The sequence below is a fragment of the Alosa alosa genome, chromosome 22 (assembly GCF_017589495.1).
Source record: "Alosa alosa isolate M-15738 ecotype Scorff River chromosome 22, AALO_Geno_1.1, whole genome shotgun sequence".
Lineage (NCBI taxonomy): Eukaryota > Metazoa > Chordata > Actinopteri > Clupeiformes > Clupeidae > Alosa > Alosa alosa.
In genome coordinates, this window is record NC_063210.1 from 16,067,522 (window position 1) to 16,090,610 (window position 23,089).

Here is a 23,089-nt window from a genome sequence, read left to right on the forward strand (position 1 = left end):
TTTACAGACAGTAGCAGAGACGGTTGATAAAGCGGCCTAGTTGTATCTAAAATATTATTCTTCCAAAAATGTCATGCCTGTATTTTATAAGTAACTATTCAATAACTAATTATAATTACAGCTGCAGTTAAACCTAGATTAGCAAGCAGCATAATTCAAGACATAACTTATAGGATAATAGGGCCTAACTGTACTTCATTCTGAGTGATAATACAGTGTAATACAAATATGGAAATCATTATAAAAGCTTAACAGGCAATCTTTGTTGGAATGAAACAATAAGCAAAGTGGACCTTTGGTTATTACCAACATCATAGCTGTGGAGTATTGCAAGCCTGTCATATTTCTCACAAAAAGTGTTTTAATATTCTAAAATGGCCTCATACTCTACAACACTGGTTGCAGTTTCGGTTAGAGATGACTGGAGAGTCCGGCTTCTTGGTAGTGTGAAAGTGGGTCTGGCCTACACATCATGACACTGCGGGGGTTGGGGTTCTGGTCTAGACTGTGTCTAGGTCTTAATAGGTCAACTCTGCAGATGACATTTAACCACATGCCAATGTGGATTATCAATGCCTTCTTCCCACATAGCCAAATGACATACAGTACAGTTGTGTTTATTGAACACTTTCTGTCAACCTGAATAGCCTACAGGTCATGATGTTGGTATGCTTGAAGGATTTGCCTGCTGTGACAATAAACACAGTGGCCTCGATATGTCTGATTTAAGTTATGTGTGTGTGACTCCAATGACACGTTTACTTGACTACATTGTGTCTGCCCGCACATATGACAAAACCTACGTTATTTTTTTCCAAAACGTGTGTTTACCATAGGTGTTAACACACTCCACACCAATGACGTCTAGGTCTAGGAAATCTAGCTCTGTGTCCCAGACAGATGGCGCTGTCGAATCGATAGTTGACTTTCTGCCACGGCTAAAACATTCCACCTCTGTCCCACCCTACTAAAGGGGAAAAGAGCAACTTATGCAGATTGCAAAAAATCGTTTGTCAAGCACACACTTTACAGTACAGATATGTGATGTATATCCCGCACTTAAATTAATGTTTTTTACTGACAACTAGAGCAGTACAGCGAAATCACACCAGCGCCATTAGGCCTACGAGTTGGCGCACTGGCTTACTTTTTTTCTGCTTGCGTAAGCACTTCTCTAGTTTCCTGGCTCCCATTGCAGGTTAGTCAAATGAAGCATTTGAAATAACAGTCGCAGATATCCCATAGAAATCAGTCACTTCACAATTAACTAGTAAGCCTATTTCATAACTTAGTTATGATTCGACTACCATCATTGCATAAGTTACAATATAAAAGGGGGACATAAAAAGCAAGACAATGGCATAGCACACAATGAATGTTGCAAATAAAGCGTTACGGTAAATGTGTGAAAATCAGATAAAATATTGGAAACTTCCCCAGTTGCGGACACGTGACTCTGGGAGAGAAATGAGATCGCGTGTGTTGCGTAAATGTCCCTCCGCCATCGATGAGAAATCTCATTAATGTAAAACTACGTCTCATTCAGATTGTCTGTGGCTCAGATACTTCAATGTATCCATTTCCATAAGTATTTAAGAAACACGTGATTTCTGTCATCATCTTTCCATAACTATACCCGAGAACGTACTGTTAAGGGAACTATTTTCGCGGAGGAGCACTGAGACCGAATGGGACCAAATCTAACCTTTTTCTATGGGAAGCCATGATGGAAGTTTGAGAGCAGCGGAGAAACAAGAAAAGGAAAGGGGACATGCATGGAAAATCGTTGAAAATGATTTCGTCAGAAATACAGTAGCACATTTTCATCATCAAGGTGGAGGCTGTCAATCAACCCCGAAATTTGTTGGAATTTTATGACCGTGGATGATTCGATGGGAGGTATTTTAGCGTAAATTCGTTTTTTAATTTTTTAAAAATATACGTGCTAGCTAACTATGGAGCTAGCCAGCTAGCCAGTCGCTATCCAGAGCCACGGTACGTGTGTGCAAGTCGTCTGTCATAGTTCTGGCTTTGGACCGTCGGAGAGGATCCTCTCCGCCTTTGCAGCTCAATCACGGCGGCTGCGACGGTCTCAGAGACTTGGCGTGCTTTCAAATTATTGCGGTGCGAGACTTGGAGGATTGTCTACCTTTTCACTTGGAGGATTGTAAGCCAGTTTGTGGGATCCTGGAAGCCGGGCCTGCGGTGGCCTTCCTTTATGAGCCAGCAGCAGAAGCCATTCTAGCTAACGTTAATAGCCCTGAACGTCAGTTAGCTAGCAAGAGCTAGCTAACATAACCATTGACTTCAACGGGACAGCGAAATCAACCAAGCAAAGGCATTTTAATAAAACACAGTACTTTATAGTAAACTGGCAAACCCAAGGACACCTGCCAGAACCATGGCTGCGATAATAAAGGAGTTTGTCAGTAGAAACAAGAGAAGATACCAGGAAGATGGATTTGACTTGGACTTGACTTGTATCCTCTTTTGAAATGTCTTTATTTTTGATCTAACACTATCTAGCTGTAACGTAACGTTGACTGTAACGTTAACGTTACGTTATTTCCATGAGGAGGTAATACCCAACTTTCTCACCTAATGGCTTTTCCCGAATGGTTATCGTTACTGGAGCTAGCCCTACTAGCTTTATCAGTGCTGTCAGCGTTCTCTAATACTGTTGGTTTGATTTAACAGGAGCCAGAGAGGTAACGTTAATGTATGTTCATCAATTTGGTTAGTGATCTGCCTATCTCGCAGACTGAGCTACATTAATGCTTGATTGTGACATGTCAACTATGTGAACTTGGTAGTACTGGTTGTATGATAAGGTAAGGCAGAAACACAGCCCTAGCTTATCTGAAGGGTTGAAATCTGAAGTCGTTTAACGCTGTGGTCTACTTGTGGTGAGGTAGCTGCCAATTGTAGGGACCAGTCTTATCTGACAGCTCGGAGTACTGTAGGCTGTAGTCTTCAGAGATGCGTTGCTCCAAATCAGATTCTCTATTCAGCAGCCCACATTATGTTTGAAAATGTCTAGCAATTCATATGCCATTTGTGAAGGACTTTTTTTTTTGTAGTCAAACAGCTTCATATGTTGTGTATAAGTAAATATTTCATTCTATGCATTACCTGAAGTAATGCGCAGGAGGTTGAACTAATGGTTTATATTTTATGGTGCGTTCAAATATGATGGCCTACATAATGCATTGGATTAGATGGAAATTGACAATCATGGCCAGCTACACAAAGAACCATTGCATCATCAACTCGCAGAAAATAGCATCCCAGCTGGGGAGGGGGGGGGGGGCTTGCGAGATGGGTCATATAGCACTTGGATTACATATTGCATCGACAATAGGCTACTAACAGTCAGTCGGCTATTTCCCTTGAAAAAATATGGATATCATGTGTTGGTCGATTTATTTATTTATTTATTTATTTATTTATTTATTTATTTATTTTTTTGGATGGTGATGATGTAATGTTGGTGCTGTTCATGTACGTGGTCAGATTAATAGGCTAGATGGAGTACACATATAATTCTTTACGTATGTGAATACTCTTTTGCAGCTGTAGTCATGTCCAGGAAAGGGTTTTTGTCCTTAAGTGCAGTGAAAATGATGGATGTGACAAAGATGTGGCTGCACTTGTGTGCTGTAAGATGGGCACAAGTAATTCTGTATAGCATCACCATAATGTGTGGATTTGAATGTGTTCTCAATTTCCTGTTGCCAAGCCGATGTTGCTGCTTTAACTGACGATTTTGACTCTGTGTGTCTTTACCATGATACACTATCAAACTACATGAATCAGGTGCTACAGCATGAAAGAAAGTCCTGCTCTGTACCATTTTAGCACAATAAGCCTTTGCTTTTGTCTGTGCACCGTGAAGCAGTCAGTGAAATGGTGATTTGGCAAGTGTGTTAGTGTCTTATTGGACTCATCTCTGTGTGTTGAATCATTATTGAGCGGTAGGCTGTACATGGCATGAACACCATATTGATATTATGTTATGTATGTCCATTGGTTCGGTCACAGTAATGGTTACCAGCACTTTGGCAGTTTGGTATGGTTGTGTCATTGGAGACAAGGGATTCTCATAGGAGGCAGTGAAATAAATGTCTGAACATCTGTCTTAAGAAGTTGCTTGTGATTTTAAGCTTCAAGTCCCCTCTGTTGTTATGGCCATGCATATAATTGCCCTATGTACTGAAGGACTAAGAATATCCCCCACTAAGCGTTTTCCCAGATTGCCATCATAAATCCACACACACATTTGTGGTGTTTGGTGGTAGAGTGGTTTGAGTACAGATATCCATAATTGTCTCTTTACATTTTGGTGCTTTTTAGTGTCAGCAGTAGGCCTCCCTTGTACAAAAAGTTGCGCTCAAACATTCAGGCTTCAGGTTAACTTTCAGGATGTTGTATCTGGCTATGCCTTGGGACACACTTTTGTCATAATACTACAAATGGGTGATGCATATATTGCCCATTAGCAGTTGCTTGTTACTGATATAAGCCTAATTCCATACCTAACTATATAAAATGTGCGTCAGCTGCTTCTTCTCCGGTGGTAAACATGCATTGTCACATTGGTCTGCCTGTGAATCTTTTGACGTCCAGACGGTCTGGATTTTGAGGTGATGTGAAAAGTATCATTTCCCGTTTTTGACAGTGGTCGCTATGAAGCCGTTGCTATATCTGTCTTGTCAATTAGCGCGCTGAGCTACAGTTAATAGACCAAGGCTGAGAGGTCTGTTGTCTTTGCACAGCTTGTTGAAGTATTGACAAACTTGTCATCCCATCTCACAGTTTGACTCTGTGTGTGAGTAGGAAGATGGTAAGAAAACACGCATGGTACAAAAGGACCGTAAGTAGGCAGTGTTCTTCCCAAGCTGTTAGCACTCAGTTCTCAGTGTAAGAATATACTGCTCAAAAAAATTAAGGGAACACAGTTTTCCACAATTGTTAAAACATATTTTTTTGAAACCTTCCACCCTTTTCTCCGTTCTCAAACTACATTCGCAATGTCTGACAGTGCTTGCAAAATAAAACACTCGCCTCAAAAGTTTTACTTGTGCTCAGAACCAAATAGTGTCAGAGTACCGATCCAGTGTATGATTGAAGTGTTCCCTTAATTTATTTGAGCAGTGTATGTATACATCAGTGTCTTGACAGAAGACACTGATGCCTTGCTGTATATTTATTTCCTTTTGAACTATTTCCTATTGGCATACCTTGAGTGATGTCATAACATAGCACCAGTCTATCTACAACCATGATCAGAGATGTATCACCAGCTGGCTTTGAAAGAACACATGACAGGTTCTGAATCACCTCACCATGCTCTGGTTTAGAGTGAGAGAGAGTGAGTGTGTTTTTGTACATTTATACTTCTAGAAGGATATTACATTACATTACATTACATTACATTTGGCTGACGCTTTTTTAACCAAAGCGACTAGGATATGTTGGGACATATGCATATTGCCTTTAAACTTGCCCACACACAGAGTACAGTTTAATTTCTGCTGTTTGAGGCTTTGCATTTAAGCGTATCAAAACAGAGGAAGAAGAGATGTTGTAGTTTTGCATACCTATGGAACTGCTTATATGTATGCCTGTGCACCACCTAGGTTATGTACTTATGTTCTGTGTGTTGTCTAGTGTCTGGTCCTAAGTCTTGATGCGAGATCTAGTATAATTTATGTGTCTGTCACCTAGTTTTTGTTTATCTTCTATGAATAGCCTCACACTGGTTCGAGTTTTTGGTGTGCGTGTACGTGTACGTACGTTATACTGTTTTTCAAATATTTTTAGTGTGCGTTTGGTATTTGATGCGACGAGGAGTTTTGTAAATTCTCTGTGTGTAGGTTCTGCACAGAGTGGGCAGAGCAAGCGCAAGGTGAGACGGTTGGTTGGAGAACAGATGCATAGCTGCATGGTACAGTTTTTTTGAGGGAGGTGAGGTAAGGGCAAATGGCTGAGGGAAAAAAGTGCACTAAGTGTTTTGCATGTTCTGCTGATTATTTTTAAGTGCTTTGCAAAACATGGCATTTGTGATGGGTCTCAACGCCAGAAACTGGATACATTTTGTTCTCTCTTTTTGTGTGTGTGTGTGTGTGTGTGTGTGTGTGTGTGTGTGTGTCCCCACCCCCGTAGCAAATAAGAATGTGAGTCAACCACAGTTTAACCCGCTGTGAAGCCGTTAATGCAGGTTGTGGCTTAACCTTAGCACAAGACTTAGGCAACCGCCTACACTGAGTTGGAGCAGTATAGTAGTCTAATTCATGTGCCATGTCAGTAATAATTTAACAAATGTGTTGCAGGCAGACTTAAAGCTACTTAATTGAGCCTCATGTAGGCCACAGGTTTTACTGCTCAAGTCATTGACGTTATGTGCTGTAGACTTGCAGTGCAGTTAAAGCCCTTGAAGGTTGACTGATTTTAGACGTGTCACTTCTAAGGCACCTTATCATCAGTCATATGCTAGAATACAGGTGAACAGGCTAATGTTGCTTGTTAGCACAGTCTGCATCATGCCGCTTTGGTTATGTGTATGGCATTGTATGTGATTGAACAGCAGCTATGGAGTGTTACACATTACAACTGCATGTGTTACAATATACGCAAGACTGTGAAAATGCATGAATTGACCAAAAAAAAGCATGGTGCACATTACGTAATATGTAGAGAGTCCAGTGGTGAAGCACATGGTATGCGCAGGACATGGGACAAGTTCAGTTTGAGATCAGCCTGATATGGGTTTAAGTGAACAGACCAGACAAAAAAAAAAAAAAAAAACGATAAGGTTGGTAGAAATGAAGATCTTGATCTAGAATGGTGTGTCATAGCTCTTGGATGATTTACAACAGAGCCTCTAAAAAAGTGCTCAAGAACAGAGGAAAACGACTCTGAATGGGCTATGTGTTCTGGTGAAAAAGACTCCAGGTTTTGCAAAGGGAATTGGACACCGAGGCCAAACGTTTGTGTTAACATTTAACTTGGTCTATTTCCAGACCTCCTGGGCACGCCGGTTAGTCACTGTCGATGTTCATTTCCCTCGAAATCCACGGCCTGTCGGTAAGAGATTGTCACTCGCTCTGAGGCTTGGGCAAAGTCCTTGAGAGCAGGGGGTTGGCGTGGCGCAAGCGGTCTGGTTGTTGCACGTCTCCATGCGGCCGCGGCCACACTGACTCATACACTCTCACACACACACACAGACACACGTGTGATGGGGAGTAGGCCAGGCCAACAAAGAGATTGAGAACAAGACTCTTAAGGATTGGATGGATGTAGAACAGAACAACAGCAAGGGTGATATTCTCAGGATGTGGGGTGGTGAGGAAGAGATCAGGATGTGTGTGTCTGTCTCTCTGTGTGTGTCTATCTCTGTGCGTCTCTCTGCGTCTCTCTGCGTTTGTATAGGCGCGTGTGTGTGTGTGTGTGTGTGTGTGTGTGTGTGTGTGTGTGTGGGGGGTAGAGGCATTGTGGACGGTAGAGAAAGGAGAGAGTGGGCGAGTGGCTGGGCCCGGGCCCAGGACCAGGACCCTGGGCAGCGGGTGATTTATAAGGTGCCTCTGTGTGGGCTGGCGGAGCACTGAGGTCTGTCCCAGAGGTCCTCGTGGCCCAGGCCATCTGGTCGCCCGGCTCCCACAGCCCTGCAGTACAGTTCGGACCCGCACTGGATAGCCTGGGAGTGGGAGGGATGGGAGTTGGGCTGGTAGTTAAGTTAAAAGTTAAAGTTGACTTATAGTTATGGAATTTAGTAGACGCTTTTCTCACAGGGTGAAGTGAGCAGTCGTATGGGTTGAGAAGAGGGAAATGTGGTTATAATGGGGAGTGTTTGAAGGGGTTCTTTGCAAAGGGGGTGTATAAGTGTGCCTGGAAATGCCACAGATGTGACTTATCAAAACAATGTTGTGATTTGGCGCATGCCGGTATCTGTTGCATGTTGTCTGTGAATGGGGAACCAGGCTGATATGTGTGTTGGCTCATTGCAAACGTGAGTATGCTCTAGCAGGTCATTTCTATGTGTCTGGTTTAGGGGTCGACCGATATGTTTTTTTCAGGGCCCATACCGATATCAATTATTACCAAAACAGGAGGCCGATAACCGAAATGTAAAACCGATATGTCTTTTGTCAAAAAGGGGGGTAGATAGTGAAGGCGATATGCTGCAAAATTTTCATTCAAAAGCATTTAAAGGAGAATTACGGTGTGATATTGACCTAAAGTGTATTGAAACATGATACCGAGTGTGAACGTATGTCTCATAGCCCATCTCGGCTTGTCCCCTGCACTCCAAAATCTGGCGCTTAGTTAGCCGATGCTACCAACAGCTTTTTTCAATAGTGGTGCTTCGCATCGGGCTAGCCATGCAAATAAATCACTGTTTTACACCCATTTACGAGGCTCAATGTATCTCCACACTTCATTGGTAGACTTCCGAGGGCCCTGACATTTAAAACGAGACATTGAGAACTTTGAAAAAGCACTGGTAGTTTACTTACAAGACGATTTATACAGACAGTATCTTCACGAAGTTTAGCGTTTGCAAGCATCTTGAATTTAGTCACGATAAGTCGAGCAATGAGTAAGAATGAACAGGTATGATAAGGGATCAGATTCCAAAAATAATTTAGGGGAAATGCATGGATTCCAGTTGCTGCTACTGGAAGAAACTGGAATCCATGCATTTCCACTGAATTAATTTTGGAAGAGCAATGTAAGGTTACCTTACCTTACCTTCGAAAAATAGCTCCGTAGGCCTACAACTGAAGCCCAGTCCACAGTTTGCCTTAGAGATGCACCGATATGGAATTTTAGGGCCGATAACCGATATTTATTGGTTTGTTGTGGCCGATACAGATACGATAACCGATACTATTACTCTTGAAAAACAATTGTGAAAAGTGATTTGGGGAAAGCATTTAATAAGCATAATTGTATTGCAGTAATTTTACCTACCACCAAATAATGGACAGAACTCGTAATAGTCCTCAATAGTACGGCAGTCAACAACATAACAGTAGCCTAGCCCTACAGTATGTGTGGCTCCTTTAAGTGAACCTGTCTATAAACTTGCAAGTGATGCAAGTTTATAGACAATTGTGTATCAAAAGAATTGCGAGTGAGTGGCTAGAGAGTTTGAATCGTTTTCATTTAGGACTAAACGCTCATAAACGGCTCAGCTTGGAATAAGCTACAGTATAGCGACCAAATCTGAGTTTGTGATGGAAACTTAGGTTTAGTTTCAACTGCGGGTAACTGAATAAAGCTGCAACTCCTCAGACTGTATCTTATGTCCGTCTACTCTGTTGCGCACAATCTGCTGCAGCAGAAATGAAAGGCGTTAGCCACGAAGGTTTTAATAACTTATTATGATGACCTGTCTGGAACTGAAGCACGAATGGTTAGCATATTTCTAGGTAATAATACAAAACCCAAGCTAAAGTAATGCAAATATAATACTAAAACACAACTTAGAACTAGGCCTACTTATGTACTCGTCCCACTAATGAGTTTGTTTATTTGTTTCCCCGACCAGCGCGGTAAAGTGCAAACACACCAGCACAAGACGGCTCTAGATAGGGCTGAGCTCCGCTCTGTTAAGGTTAAATGGCGGATCATTCACGAAAGGATTTTGAGATGCACAGATTCCCAAATGAACGCATATCCACAGATTTTGTTAGAGTGGTGAAATACATTCACACCGCTGACATTATATTGAGGAAAAAGTATAGCCAACCAAGCTCAAGTAGGCTAGCTCAGCGTAGCCAGACGGACCTTACGTAGGCCTAAATTAGGACTTTAAAAAATATCGGCGCAAATTCTCGGCCAGAATTCAGTTATCGGACCGATGATAATATTTTCATTTTTTCACTTATCGGCTAATAATATATCGGCCGCCGATATATCGTGCATCCCTAGTTTGCCTCAGTGAGAAACTTTCTCTATGTTCAGTCTTCGATCCTGATTGGCTGCATTCATGCTAACTAACAAATCAGACAGTGTAGTGAGCGGGACAATGCTCTTCACTACAGAGTAGCAAATGCAGGGAGTGAGAGACGCTTTATAGACAAAGTAGCGCGTTTCATTCTTTATCGATTTCAGTATCGGCTTATCGGTGGAAAAAATGGCCGATACCGATTATTATAAAAATGCTAAATATCGGCCCTAATAATCGGCCTGGCCGATAATTGGTCGACCCCCTAGTCTGGTTCCTTGCCAATCTGTTCTCACTGAAGCATTGTAAGTGTAGCCTAGTGGAATACCAGATGACTCCTCTGGTCCTTTACAGAAGTAAATTGTAGATACTCACACACACACACACACACGTCACCCATCAGTGACATGTTCCAGTGTTGGTTCACCTTGTGAACTTGTTTGAGGAAGTGGTGTGAGGCAAGGGGCTTGCCAAACTCACCACTGAAGTACGCTATGAGCTTACTGTGAACTTGCTTCTCTCTCTGGGGTTTCACCAACTGCGTGTTGGTAAGGTGCACCTCTTGATCCAGATAAGCCTGTGTGGTGTGTTTGCGTTGCAACAGACAAAATGACACATTAAGACCTAAGAGGCATGTTTGCATGCTTGGATGCAAGTATGCTTTTTTTGCACAAAGAGACAAGCACTAGTATGACCTGACCTGTCAAGAAGATGTCTAACCAGTTGTGTGAAAGCCACTGAAAATCTTTAATAGCTAACTTGCTTCTGGACTCAGACAGGAAATTGAGGAATAGTACCCTGCCTACTACTAGTCTTCTACTACTACTACTACTACTACTGCATGGTGGTGCACTGACACTGAATTCTGCAATATAGTAATAAGTTATTATTATTATTATTATCATCATCATCATCATTATTATTGCAATCCTTCTGTAGGCTACATGGAATGAGTTCAATGGGATGCAATGTGAAACAATGTTAAATGGCCTATTGGTCAAGTGGTTATTGCTGCTCAATTTTGTACACACACACACACGCACACACACAACCTTAGGTTGTCCTCATCCTGCTTTGAACACAGTTGTACAGCATTTTAAGCACCATCAGTTTGGGAAAAGCCTGCGCTGCACAAGTGACTGACCTACCGAAATAATTTTTAATGCGCATCCGAGGGTTTGGGGATGTTGTCGCACACTATACAAAAGGTTGTGGTGCTCAACCTGTTACTCTTCAGCTAAATAAGGTGTTCCAGAGAGAAGTTGTATGTTCCGTCGCAGGCAAATGAATCCATAACACCGTGGACGTCAATTCCGGTGTAAACATACCAGTCGTGCAAATAACTCGCTGAAGTCGCTGTAAGCTATTTGTGGAGGTTTTTTTTATTTGGTAAGTGAAATCCACATTTTCCTCTCGAGTTAAATGTGTGCTGGCCTGTGCCAAGGCTATATATGTAGGCCTATTGGTGTTGTGTTGTGGCTATGTTGTAAGAATGTGAAATTGATATAACAAGGTTTTTGCGCAATAGCCGAAAAAGAGCAGAGAGCTAAACAACAATGCGCTGTTACTGTAGTGCACTCTTGCGTTTTTTAAATTCGTAATAAGGAGGAATGTAAGGAGGCTGCTGTAAAGAATACATCTGCAATCCAAACTTGCCACACAATCGCGGGAAACACGGCTAAGGTCGGGAGGCGTTAGATCAGAAGCAGCAAATGTGCGTCTGTCGTCTTGTCTGCAGTCATTCATTCAAGATCAACAGATTAACGCAAGTAACGAAGTCATGTAAATTTCAGTAACTGTTATTGCGTTACTTGATTTACACAAATACTTTGTTACATGCTTGTTACCACTAAAAGTAGTGGAATTACAGTAATGCATTACTTTGTAACGGGTTACTTTCAGCACTGGTTGCGGGGCACATTGACGTTATCGAGCAAGCAGAGATTTTCATCAATATGATCAGTCTTGAGTTTGGATGTCAAGAAACGTTTGACTCGTGATGTTTCAGTTTAGCTGCTGATATGGGCTCTGAGGCTCAGCTAAATATATCTTTGTTAAAGTTGTAGAATATGAAGTCTTGGAATTGGCTTCAAAGTCAGAATGTCCTCTGTTGACGGGTCATGTGAACAAGAGGGCAATTGGAGGGGAAAAAGAGGGCAATTGGAGGGAATTGGGGGGGAAAAATCATTCGGCAGAAATAAACTGTCTAGAAATTGGCATCCAAACATGCGCTGTGTTAGACATGGATGTTTTACAAGCGGGCCAACTTGTTGCTCAATCGATGTCCCACAATCCATTGCAAAACTACGTGCTTCCACTGATAAGGTTCCTTTTCAACATGTCTTCTGGACATTGTGGGTGGTCAGCAGCAATCCTTGTCCAAAGTTCACCTGGTGTGAATCAGACCCACTGCTGTGATGACATTAGTTATGTGTGGCTGTGTGGTCTTGTTATGTGTGTCTGTGGCTTTGTAATCTGTGGATCTGTGAAGCAATATGGCCTACTGTACAATCATAGCAATTGTACATACAAAAATGCTCTCTCTGATGTATCCAGGGGATGCAGTTAGACTGTTAGGGCAAACAGTGGACCAGCCAGACCCTTATTATTTTGAAAATTGCGTATTAAAGAATGCATTCCAAGAAGTTGCAGTAGTTTTCTCTGTAATGATTTTCTACAAATTTGAATTCTTGGAAGCAGTAACTCTTGCATTAAGGTATCCTGGGTTGAAAAAATGTTAGGATGCATCTATGATTGTGCCCATTAATTTCTGTAGAACTATTGTTTGTTAAACCAGTATTGTTTTGAAAATACTTATTTTTATACCTCTTGTGACCTGAGATTTGACATGTTTATTTGCTTTGTCCTCGGACATCCAGCAATCCATTTACTCACTGTGCTTTTCCTTAACGGCCACTCAGATATTTATCCAAACATAATCGCTATGGGCTTTCCTGCCCAGAGAATCGAGGGGGTGTACAGAAACAACATAGACGATGTCGTACGGTAAGTCCTCTTCTTCTCTCCTCCCTATCAGATTCTCCAAAAATAGACGGCTCTAAAAAACGCTCCAACCCCAAGGGTAACGTCACACCGTTTTTATTTCACATTTCGTCTTATCTCGTCTCCAATCTTCCAAGAAGAAATTCATCTAATTATTTGTTTACTACTGAAATCAGTCTGGCAGCCGTAAACAAAACCAAATGGTTATCTACAATGGCATGCCAAGTCTCCCTATCTGCACCACGAGGACACATCTAAAAGTCTATGATAACCTCAATTTGGTCGCTTGTCTCCTTAAAAACAATCTACTGATCTGAAGCAACCAAACCATACACAAGATTTTTTTTAAATTAGAAGATGGTCCAGTCAAGTTATGTACACCTTGTGATTTAGTGTTCTCTTAGATTTCTTTAACATGGGGCTAATTCCTCTGCAGTTGTAACATGACTCTCTTTGACTCTTTTTATAGACTTTTCTCTTTTTATAATAAATGATAACGTTTATATATATTGCCTTTCGCAAACCCATGGTCTCTTTACATATTTATTTGTGATGACACACATACAGTAGATGGACTCGCAAAGACAGATGTAAACATCTGTCTGTTAGTCTTGCATTTCTCTAATGCCACTCTTGACGTCAGAGGTTGAGATTATTATCTTCATGCTCACTGCGGTAACAAGTGTTGATGAGGTGTAGGATACTTAGTGGTGTTTTTAGAGGATGTACATGTCTGATACCAAGAATAGTAAACATTGCGTAATTCAAATGTTAACTGTCACTATTTTCTTCCTTTGTCTCTGCAGGTTTCTAGACTCCAAGCATAAAAATCATTATAAAATCTATAATCTGTAAGTATACAATGCATGCAATTGAAGCTTCTATACAAGTTGTAAATACTATGTCAAAGGGGAGAAGGGGAGGGGAGAAACTTTCCTCTATCCATTTTTTTCATTTTGGTGACTGAAAAGTTTTGTAATGCAGCCTTATCAGTTCCATGTGGTCAGGCAAGGGACACTATTTTATATGAGGATTGGCTTCCCCCTGCATCTTGATTAGCCTGAACGCATCTACAGTGTCTGAATGAGTGTCTGTCTATATTTACATGCAATGCAGGTTTTGTATGTGTATCTGAATATATATCTGATGTTTTGTACTTTTCTTCCTTGCCTTAGATGCGCTGAAAGAAATTATGATGCTTCCAAATTTAATTGTCGTGGTAAGTAATGATACTGAATGATACAGAAAAGGAGAGAAGGCCACACTTTGCAAACAACAATCCTACATACAGCACATGTCCGCGTAGGGCTTTCTTTAGTGCGCCTTTTCTCCGATTCTGATTAATCTAAATTTGGCCCAGCACACTTCAAAACAAAAAAAAAGAAAAGATTGAAGCCTGCTCCTACTGTAGAATTCTCACATTGAATGAAACAATGATCGTAATCAACTGTCAAGTTGTAAAACCAGCTCTTTTTGTTGGTCCACCTGTGTATTAAAGGATCTCCGTGTTTCTTTTGTCCTTGTAGTGGCCCAGTACCCTTTTGAGGACCATAATCCTCCACAGCTGGAGCTCATTAAGCCCTTTTGTGAAGACCTTGACAAGTGGCTAAGCGAGGACGATAATCACGTAGCTGCCATCCACTGCAAGGCGGGAAAAGGGCGCACCGGTGTGATGATATGCGCGTACCTGCTGCACCGCGGCAAGTTCCTAAAGGCCCAGGAGGCACTGGACTTCTACGGCGAGGTTCGGACCAGAGATAAGAAGGTGAGCAAGGGCGGGTGTCCGGCGAAGTGCCTGACGGGAAAAAGAGTGAGGTCCTGAAGTAAGAAAAAATCACCAGCTGATTGCGGAGAATGGTGTGTGATCTGTTTTCGAGTCTGCAGTTGTCTGAGGAAGGGTCAGGGGATCAATGGTCAGAGCCCAATCATGCCTGTAGTCTTTTAAGATAAAGGTGTATGCCAAAAAGCACACTGCAACTGCACTTTGGAGATTGTACTTTGTTACCAAATAGCCATAAGCTTCTGACCAGTGCGTTCTCACTCAACAGTTGTGGTTTAAAAAACACTGTGTACACAGTTTCATTCAGTTTAGGTTGTGAGCCACATGTGATAAGTAGACCAACTTTTATATTAAAGGTGCTATAAGCAATGTAACATGGCTTGTAAGAAAAAAAAAATTGTGACACATACAGCTTACATCACCTCACCATCCGATAGATAGATAGATAGATAGATAGATAGATAGATTATTGATTATAGCACCTTTAATCTGTAAACAGATTATCTTTACGTTCTTGCTGTGTGTTAACTTTGTGTGATATGCGTATCTTGACGTGTGTCTCCTCAAACTCCCTCTCGCCACAGGGAGTTACTATCCCCAGCCAGAGGCGGTATGTCCACTACTACAACTACCTGCTGAAGAACAACCTGGAGTACAAGCCCGTGGCGTTGCTCTTCCACAAGATGGTTTTTGAGACCGTACCCATGTTCAGTGGAGGCACCTGCAGTAAGTGACTCACCTCTCTCTTTCGTGGTTTAAACCACCACCCCGTCCCACACGGAGTTATTGGCCAATGTCTTTGCTAAGCCCTTTTTTTAAGCGAAAACTCCGGCAATTTTTCCCACATAGATCTCTGTTTCTCGAGGTCACCGAGTTCTGTCGGTACGAAAAGAAGTGTAAATGTAAACATGGCCCCAGAGTGTAGCACTGTAGCTGCCTGGCCGCTCTAGCTGTTAGCTGCAGCAACTCGAGCTAGGTAGCATCGTCTTTTTTCCGTACTGACAGTACTCTGTGAATTCTCCTTTAATTTTGGGTGGTTGGTTTCTTCAGTCCCTCCTGTCGACTTTGCTCTTGATCTATCCTGTCTGACACACATCTGCATGCGTTTTGTCCTTTAACCTGTGCAAGGGTGGGGTAGGGTGGGGTGGGGTGGGGGGGGGGGGGGGTGCTCAGAGCAATGTTGTGTCCATTTCATTTATTTGTTTATGACTGGGAGTGACAATTTAGGCAAAGAATACTGTTCTCCACGGTCACTTGTTCGTCACTTGTAATTTTGGAGTAGTCATTGGTTACAATCTCTGTAGACTGGACTTGGAGTGCTTACCTCATGAAAGTTGATTTTGCCAAGTCTTTAGACTGGTGATCTGGACCACCCTCAGCTCATAGATAGGGTTTCTGTGTTTGTGTGTGTGTGTGTGTGTGTGTGATGTGAAGAGTGAGTGACGACAGCAGACCTTGTCGGTTAAATTAGAAAGAAATCATTCCTGCGGAGTCATCATGCTTTGGCTTTCTCATTGTCGTGTCCCTACAGAGTGGAACCGCAGCCTACAAACACATGAGACATTGGCAACTTCACCCTTAGAAAAACTTTGGTGCAGACACTTTTTTGGCTCTTTTAAACGCGCCTACACACACACATTTTCCTACACTTAAACACACACTCTTATTACAGTCTTTTCAACACACACGCTCACGTAAATTCACACACCTAGTTCACCTAAAGTCCGCTCACTTTTTTTTTTGTTTTTTTTTTTACCTATGACTATGTCAGACAAAAAGCTGTTATTTTGGTCAGTGGATCACCTGTCCTCCAAAAGCAATACTGGTATTAAGTGTTGAGGTTCCAAACAGCAGTCAGTCACTTATCCCACCAGATTCATGGTATAAACTCGGCACAGCACTACATGGGAGTTAATGTTTTTAAAAGCCCAGGAGTAGTCCCACTTTTCAGCCTTTCCCAGCACCTTGTTTATGAAGGCCTGGGCCACGTGTGTGTGTGTGTGTGTGTGTGTGTGTGTGTGTGTGTGTGTGTGTGTGTGTGTGTGTACTTACAAAGCCTTTTCCCCAGAATCCTTCACCTGCCCCATCTCACCGAGCACCCTCTGTTGGGCCGGAGTGATGGCCCCACTGCCCGATTTAACCTCCTTCTTTCTCTCTAAGGGGAGACTGGTGTTAAAAACAAGAACGAGCAGAATCCCCATGGTTTCAGGAAAGGGAATTGGCACTGGGGTAAAAATCTGCTTTTTTTTTTTAAAAACTATCATATTCTGGGTTGTTTTTTTATTATTATTTTTCATTTAGTTTCACCTTTATCATATTTTTCCCCTCTCCCCCATCATTTTCAGTTCAAAACTAAGTGGTTCAGTTGAATGTTGGAATATGTTTTCTTTTCCCATTTTTTTAAATCAATCAATCAAGTAAACCTTTTATAGAACCTGCTTCTCATACCCTCCCCCCCCCTCACCCTACAATGAAAGCCCCATCCTCCATCTGCAAGTAGGAGGTCTGCTTGGTCAGCTTGTTCTCAGAATAGAACCCTTAAGCATGTCCTTCTCTTTGCTCACACAAAAAGGTCCTTTTCTGCCACTTAATACTTCTGGCAGCCATACTGTTTGTCCTTCTTTCCTCTCCTCACCCAAATTTATCCATTTTTGTTTCTTTATTTATTCAAACTCCTATAGCGCATCCTGCAGATAATTGACATTTATTTGTCCTCTTGACATTTTTTTTTTTATTCTGCGTGGTTGACGTCAAGCAAGTCTTGTTGATGGTGGTGTTTTTCTTTCTCCCTTTCGTCCCTTTGCAGATCCCCAGTTTGTGGTCTACCAGCTGAAAGTGAAGATCCACACTTCGAACCCCATTCACACGCGACGCGAGGACAAGTACATGATCTTCGAGTTTCCTCAGCCTCTGCCTGTGTGTGGAGATATCAAGGTGGAATTCTTCCATAAGCAAAATAAAATGATGAAGAAGGTACGTGGCTTTGTTTTTTCTATTCTAGTCTGAAGGGTACTTGTGCAGTTTTAACTTTATATACTATGCATTTATGTATTTGTTGATTTATATAATTCTTCTGGAACGTTCCGTGTCAATATGTGTGTTTTATGGCCTTATCTGGGATTTATTTGTTGTGACCGCTCATTTAGTTCATTCAGTTCATTCAGTTTATTCACTTGTCCCCTTCTGTGTTCTTATTTGTTCCAGGAGAAGATGTTCCACTTCTGGGTGAACACGTTCTTCATCCCTGGACCAGAGGAGAACTATGAGAAGATGGAGAACGGGGGTCTGGTGAAGGACCTGGACAGCCTCCCGCCGGCAGAGAAGGGCGAGAATGACAGGGATTACCTCATCATGCCGCTGACCAAGAATGACCTTGACAAGGCCAACAAGGACAAGGCTAACAGATACTTCTCGCCGAACTTCAAGGTGAGTGAACCTCATTCTGGTTACACCCCTCACCCCTCGATACTTGCTCCGAGGCATATCCCATTTACAATGCCAGAACTGTATGAACACTAGAGTTTGTTAGCAGTCGTTTTTTTTTTAGCTACAGCTAAAAGACTGTGAGGACCAATACAACAAAAATGCTAAGCCTATGTGTGCGTCCTCTTTTAACGGTGGTGTTTTTAAAGGCGTCCGTAGAGAAGTCCGTTAAAGAGGATGTGAAGGCTTAAGGTGTTTTTCCCTGTTGATGTTTGCTGCTTTGGGGACTTCTTGCCTTCCAAGGAAACAGGAATCGCAGCTCTTGGTATGCATTTGATGAGTAATCTTTGTTTCACGTCCTTACTTCCCCAGTCGAAACGTATTGTCGGGACATTAACCCTGAAAGGGGAAATAGGTGCTTATCGTTTCGGGATGTGTACATTCGTCAGTTTTTGTTTACACGATTGGATTCAGACATGACATTCATTTTGGATATCTGTGGACTTTTCCCCCAGTCAACTGGAACTCTTCAAACTCTTGGGAAGCCCTTGTGATTTTGGACATTGTGCGAAATTGTTTTCTCTCGAGTACATCGACCTGCTGAGTCATTTGTCTCTGCGAGGCATGCACCACGGCGCTTATTTAGAAAACACCTTGAATCGGACGCTGTGAGGGAACCACTGTTGTGTCGCAATTACAGTTTTAGTGGCATTTCAGTTCTGACTGTCCGAAATGTGTCATGAGTTTTCTGGTGTGTTTTTTTTTATAGTGTTAGCTGACCAAAAGAGCTTTCTCAAATTGTGTAAGAAATTGACATGAGTTTGGTTTGGTGTTTGTTTATTGTCTGTGAAGGACATGAGGAACTAACCTCTGTGATCGTTGCATGACTTATGACTACCTCTAAAGATTGACACACACTCGGGTTTTACCAAAAGGCCTGGGGGGTATTCCAAGTATGTGGGTTAGTGACTTAACCTGGGTAAGTTAACTCAGAGTAAGTGGTAAACCTCCTAATAGAAGAGCTGTATGGCTTCATTCTCGTAACAAAACAATGCCATAGGGCTCTTGTTGTAGGAGGTTTACCCCTTACTGAGTTAACTTACCTAGGTTTGTCACTTGGAATACCCCCCAAAGTTGCTCCTGGTTTCATAAGACGAGACAAACTAGGTTCTATGCAAGTTCAGCTGAATGAATGAACTGGTTTTGGATAGTTGTTATCTGTGGACTGCATGTACTTCAACTCGAGCCTGTCAGCCTATAATTAGAAGATGGCTGGTTTTGAGCTACTTACTCCTCGAGGCTTAATGTATCTACTTTTGATTGTATTTGTGTGTGTGTGTGTGTGTGTGTGTGTGTGTGTGTGTGTGTGTGTGTTTCAATGTACAATGACTCTAGATGATTGTTTTATCTGACCGTGATCAATCGGAGGTTGTGGTAGACTAGTTTCTGTAACTTCCATTTTCACTTCACTCTTCCACTGAGATGGTTAACAGGAAACTGAGACGGTCATGACCTGGGCCTGGCTTCATTCTGCTTGATAAGAACCTGTATCAGAAGTCCCATTACTTCTTCTGTTACAGTGCAGTGCTTAAAATACATTTTCAAAATGGGGGGGGATTTATACAGTTTTGGTTTTGTTAGTACTTCTCTCTTGTTGCTTTTGACAATTATGCATGGTAATTACCTCACATTAGTATGATGCCTTACTAAGGCATCAGATGCCATTTACTGACATATCCATGATGGTGTGGTATTTGATGCCATGTCTTCCATTTACATGATAACATGCATACAGGAGGAAATGTACAGGGCCACCTGCAGAGCATTTATTTGTGTTTGGGTGTCCCGCCTCTTCCCAGAACAACAGTGTCTCTCTCTCTCTCTCTCTCTCTCTCTCTCTCTCTCTCTCTCTCTCTCTCTCTCTCTCTATCTCTCTCCTCCCTTGTCTGCCCTCTTTTGCAGGCCCTTCTCTCTATCCCTCCCTCTCTCAGGATAAACTGCCGTTTTTTCCCGCTCTAGCGTTTTTAACATGAGTTCAAATATTTAGTCCATTGGGGTTTTTCATTGTTCATAAATGTCATGTCTAGCACAAGGTCGTGTAAGATTTGTTTATTGCCTGAGTCTCACGGTCAATGCTTTAGACGTTTAGATGTTGCCTCATACGTAACGTGAGCGTTACCTGTCTGAGGATCCTGAGGATAGCTAACACAGTCACGGGCACTACTGTTGCGGGTTCGGGTTCTAGTGTTTTCTTCCGAGCGGGCTACACTTCTGATACTGTACAGGCCTGCGATTTAGCTAGCACTCCATGGAATGATTTTTCTCAGGCTGAAAGGTCATAGCAATAATGAAACCTGTCTCTGTGCCAGATGCTGTAACTGCAGAGGGGGTCGTAGCCTTGTAGGCCTTGAGAGGCCTACTTTTGCGCGCGCTGTATGTTCAATTCAAGTAGATCCGCGCTCAATAGCTTCACCTGAACACTGGTGCATTATTAGAGAAACGTTGCTGTAAATGCAGAAATTTACCAAATTATAAGTGCTAAAATTGCGGGACTTCAATAAATTATGCGTAATATCCGCAATGTCATTGATGGTGGCACTTTTTCCTGCATCCTTTCAGATCATTACATCATGGTTGTGCTGTAGTTAACTCATAAAATGTTACTTCTCTTCCAGACTGTTGGGAGATATGCGTACTATGTAAAGTATGACCAATTAAGTTCAGCACTAACACCAGAGTTAGTGAACAGAATTAATTAGCTTGAGGTGTGAGTGGTTGGTTTGTGTTATGCAAGAATGACAGGACATGCTGACATAACCTAACATCTTAGTCATTAACTGCGTCTGGTCTTTGCTCTCAGGTGAAGCTGTACTTCACAAAGACGGTGGAAGAGCCGTCCAACTCTGAGGCCAGCACCTCCACGTCAGTCACGCCGGACGCTAGTGACAATGAGCCGGACCATTACCGATACTCGGACACCACGGACTCTGACGCTGATAACGAACCCTTCGACGAGGAGCAGCAGATAACGAAAGTCTGAATATTTTTTATGGGGGAAATAACCGAAAAATAAACATGCATACAAAGAGACATATATACACACAAAAAAACCCTGAACGTTTGAAAAAAGGAGAAAACTTGAATATGAACTGAAAAAGCAAGTACCTTTTTTTTTTTTTTTTTTTTTTCTTTTCCAGACTGAGGTAGTTTGTCACAAGAAAATGGCCACTGGTTTGTAGGGACAATAATCTCGACCAATCACTCTTCATTTCCTGCTTTTTTGGTTGTTTGTTTGTTTTCTTTTTACTTTTTGTCCCATTTCGCTCATGTGCAAGTATGGACACCGGCTCTCAGTCATAAAGGTTCACTAGCTATTATGTACATAATGTCACGTGGTTGTGGTTGGGGGTGGGAGTGGGGGGGGGGGGGACTAATCACGCAATCAGGAGATGGGAGATCAGGGGCCGGGAGACAACTCAGTCAAAACAAAGCTACAACTCGCTGCTCCGTCTCCTTTCCATGCCAAGGCCAGTGCTCCATGAGCTCTCTCTTTCTCTCTCGCTCTATCTATCTCTCTCTCTCTCTCATATGTGCGCTCTATCGCTCATTCTTTTTTTCTCTCTCTCTTTGTTTCTCCCCTCCCCCTTTCTCTCTTCTTGTCCATGTCCAAACTATACGCAACAGGACAGAGTGCAGCAAGTAAACACAATCTCTTTCAGATTGTTTTCATCAGAAACGGCAATATGTAAATGGACAGCTCTGACTGACCATTATTTTCTGTATTTTTGACTATGTGTCATATAGCCTAGTTAGTAGCAGTAGTTTCTGGCTTTGTTTGATTGTGTTAACCTTTCCTGTATTTTCTTCTGACCTAGTCGAAGAACACAGGGGAGCCGAATTCTCTGTAGCTTCGGGGCTAACCCCATTTCCCTCTATCTGAAATTGGTTAGCAAATTCAGGTTCAGTTTGCACACTGGATCGAGTTTATATATATATATATATATATATATATATATATATATCCGACATTAAAGATGGGTCGCTATCCAAAAGGTAGGTATCTTGTGTGCATGGCTATGTACGTGTTTGGCTGTGTGCATAAACGCCGACGTGAGCAATTTTTCTCGGCTCGAGGTGCTACTCCAAAAATGTCTTCAAGGTTGGCAGGTCTGATGTCTTGCTGTAGTCCCACGTGGAACTGAGATGTCAGGATGGTAGAGCGCACTTGCTGCCCGTTACTGAACGTGATTGCGTATAGGTAGGACATATGGTGTCCACGCTCACCCTGTCTTTGCCCTTTCTTCTCTTTTCCTCTCTTCTTTTCTTCTTTTTTCCTCTCTTCTTTTCTTCTCTTTTCCTCTCTTCTTTTCTTCTCTTCTCCTCTCTTCTTTTCTTCTTTTTTCCTCTCTTCTTTTCTTCTCCTCTCTTCTTTTCCTCTCTTTTCCTTCTTCTTTTCTTCTCTTCTCCTCTCTTCTTTTCTTCTCTTTTCCTCTCTTCTTTTCTTCTTTTTTTTCCTCCCCCACTCTTCCCCAACACGCCTACTGTGAAAGCCTTTCTCATGCTGTTAGCAGACTCGCGCAAGTCTTCAGTCTGTTTCACCAGGTCACTATTCTGATTTGACATTGTGATACTACGATTGATATTATTTTTGGTATTATTATAATAATGATAACAATGATAATAGTGGGGATTTTATTTTTTAAGGCTCCATGACGTTTGAACAGTGTCCATTCCTTCTACAGTGGTCTTTTTTTCTTTGTTCACTTCAGGGCAGAAAAACAGTGACCCATGTATGTCTTTTTTTTTTTAATTATTATTATTATTATTATTATTATTATTTCTTTTTGTTTTGTTTTTAAATATTAAGGTAATAACTATAATACACAAAACAGCAGGGAAACCAGTGTTGCAATAATGTTGACACTTATAGT

General features: G+C 42.0%; 1 protein-coding gene across 3 annotated transcripts; it reads left to right on the plus strand.

Moving 5' to 3' along the window:
* Positions 1 to 1,701: 1,701 nt before the first annotated feature.
* Positions 1,702 to 21,548, plus strand: ptenb (phosphatase and tensin homolog B). 3 transcript variants are annotated; one of them, XM_048233718.1, is made up of 10 exons: positions 1,702 to 2,480; positions 12,874 to 12,958; positions 13,762 to 13,806; positions 14,131 to 14,174; positions 14,482 to 14,720; positions 15,320 to 15,461; positions 16,896 to 16,964; positions 17,542 to 17,708; positions 17,940 to 18,161; positions 21,019 to 21,548. In XM_048233718.1, the coding sequence occupies exons 1-10, from the start codon at positions 2,402 to 2,404 to the stop codon at positions 21,196 to 21,198; spliced, it is 1,272 nt and encodes a 423-aa protein (XP_048089675.1). In that variant the 5' UTR covers positions 1,702 to 2,401; the 3' UTR covers positions 21,199 to 21,548. The 3 variants fall into 3 exon arrangements, with proteins under 3 accessions (XP_048089675.1, XP_048089676.1, XP_048089677.1); XM_048233720.1 differs by lacking the exon at positions 1,702 to 2,480 and adding an exon at positions 10,853 to 12,668; XM_048233719.1 differs by lacking the exon at positions 16,896 to 16,964.
* Positions 21,549 to 23,089: the final 1,541 nt, after the last annotated feature.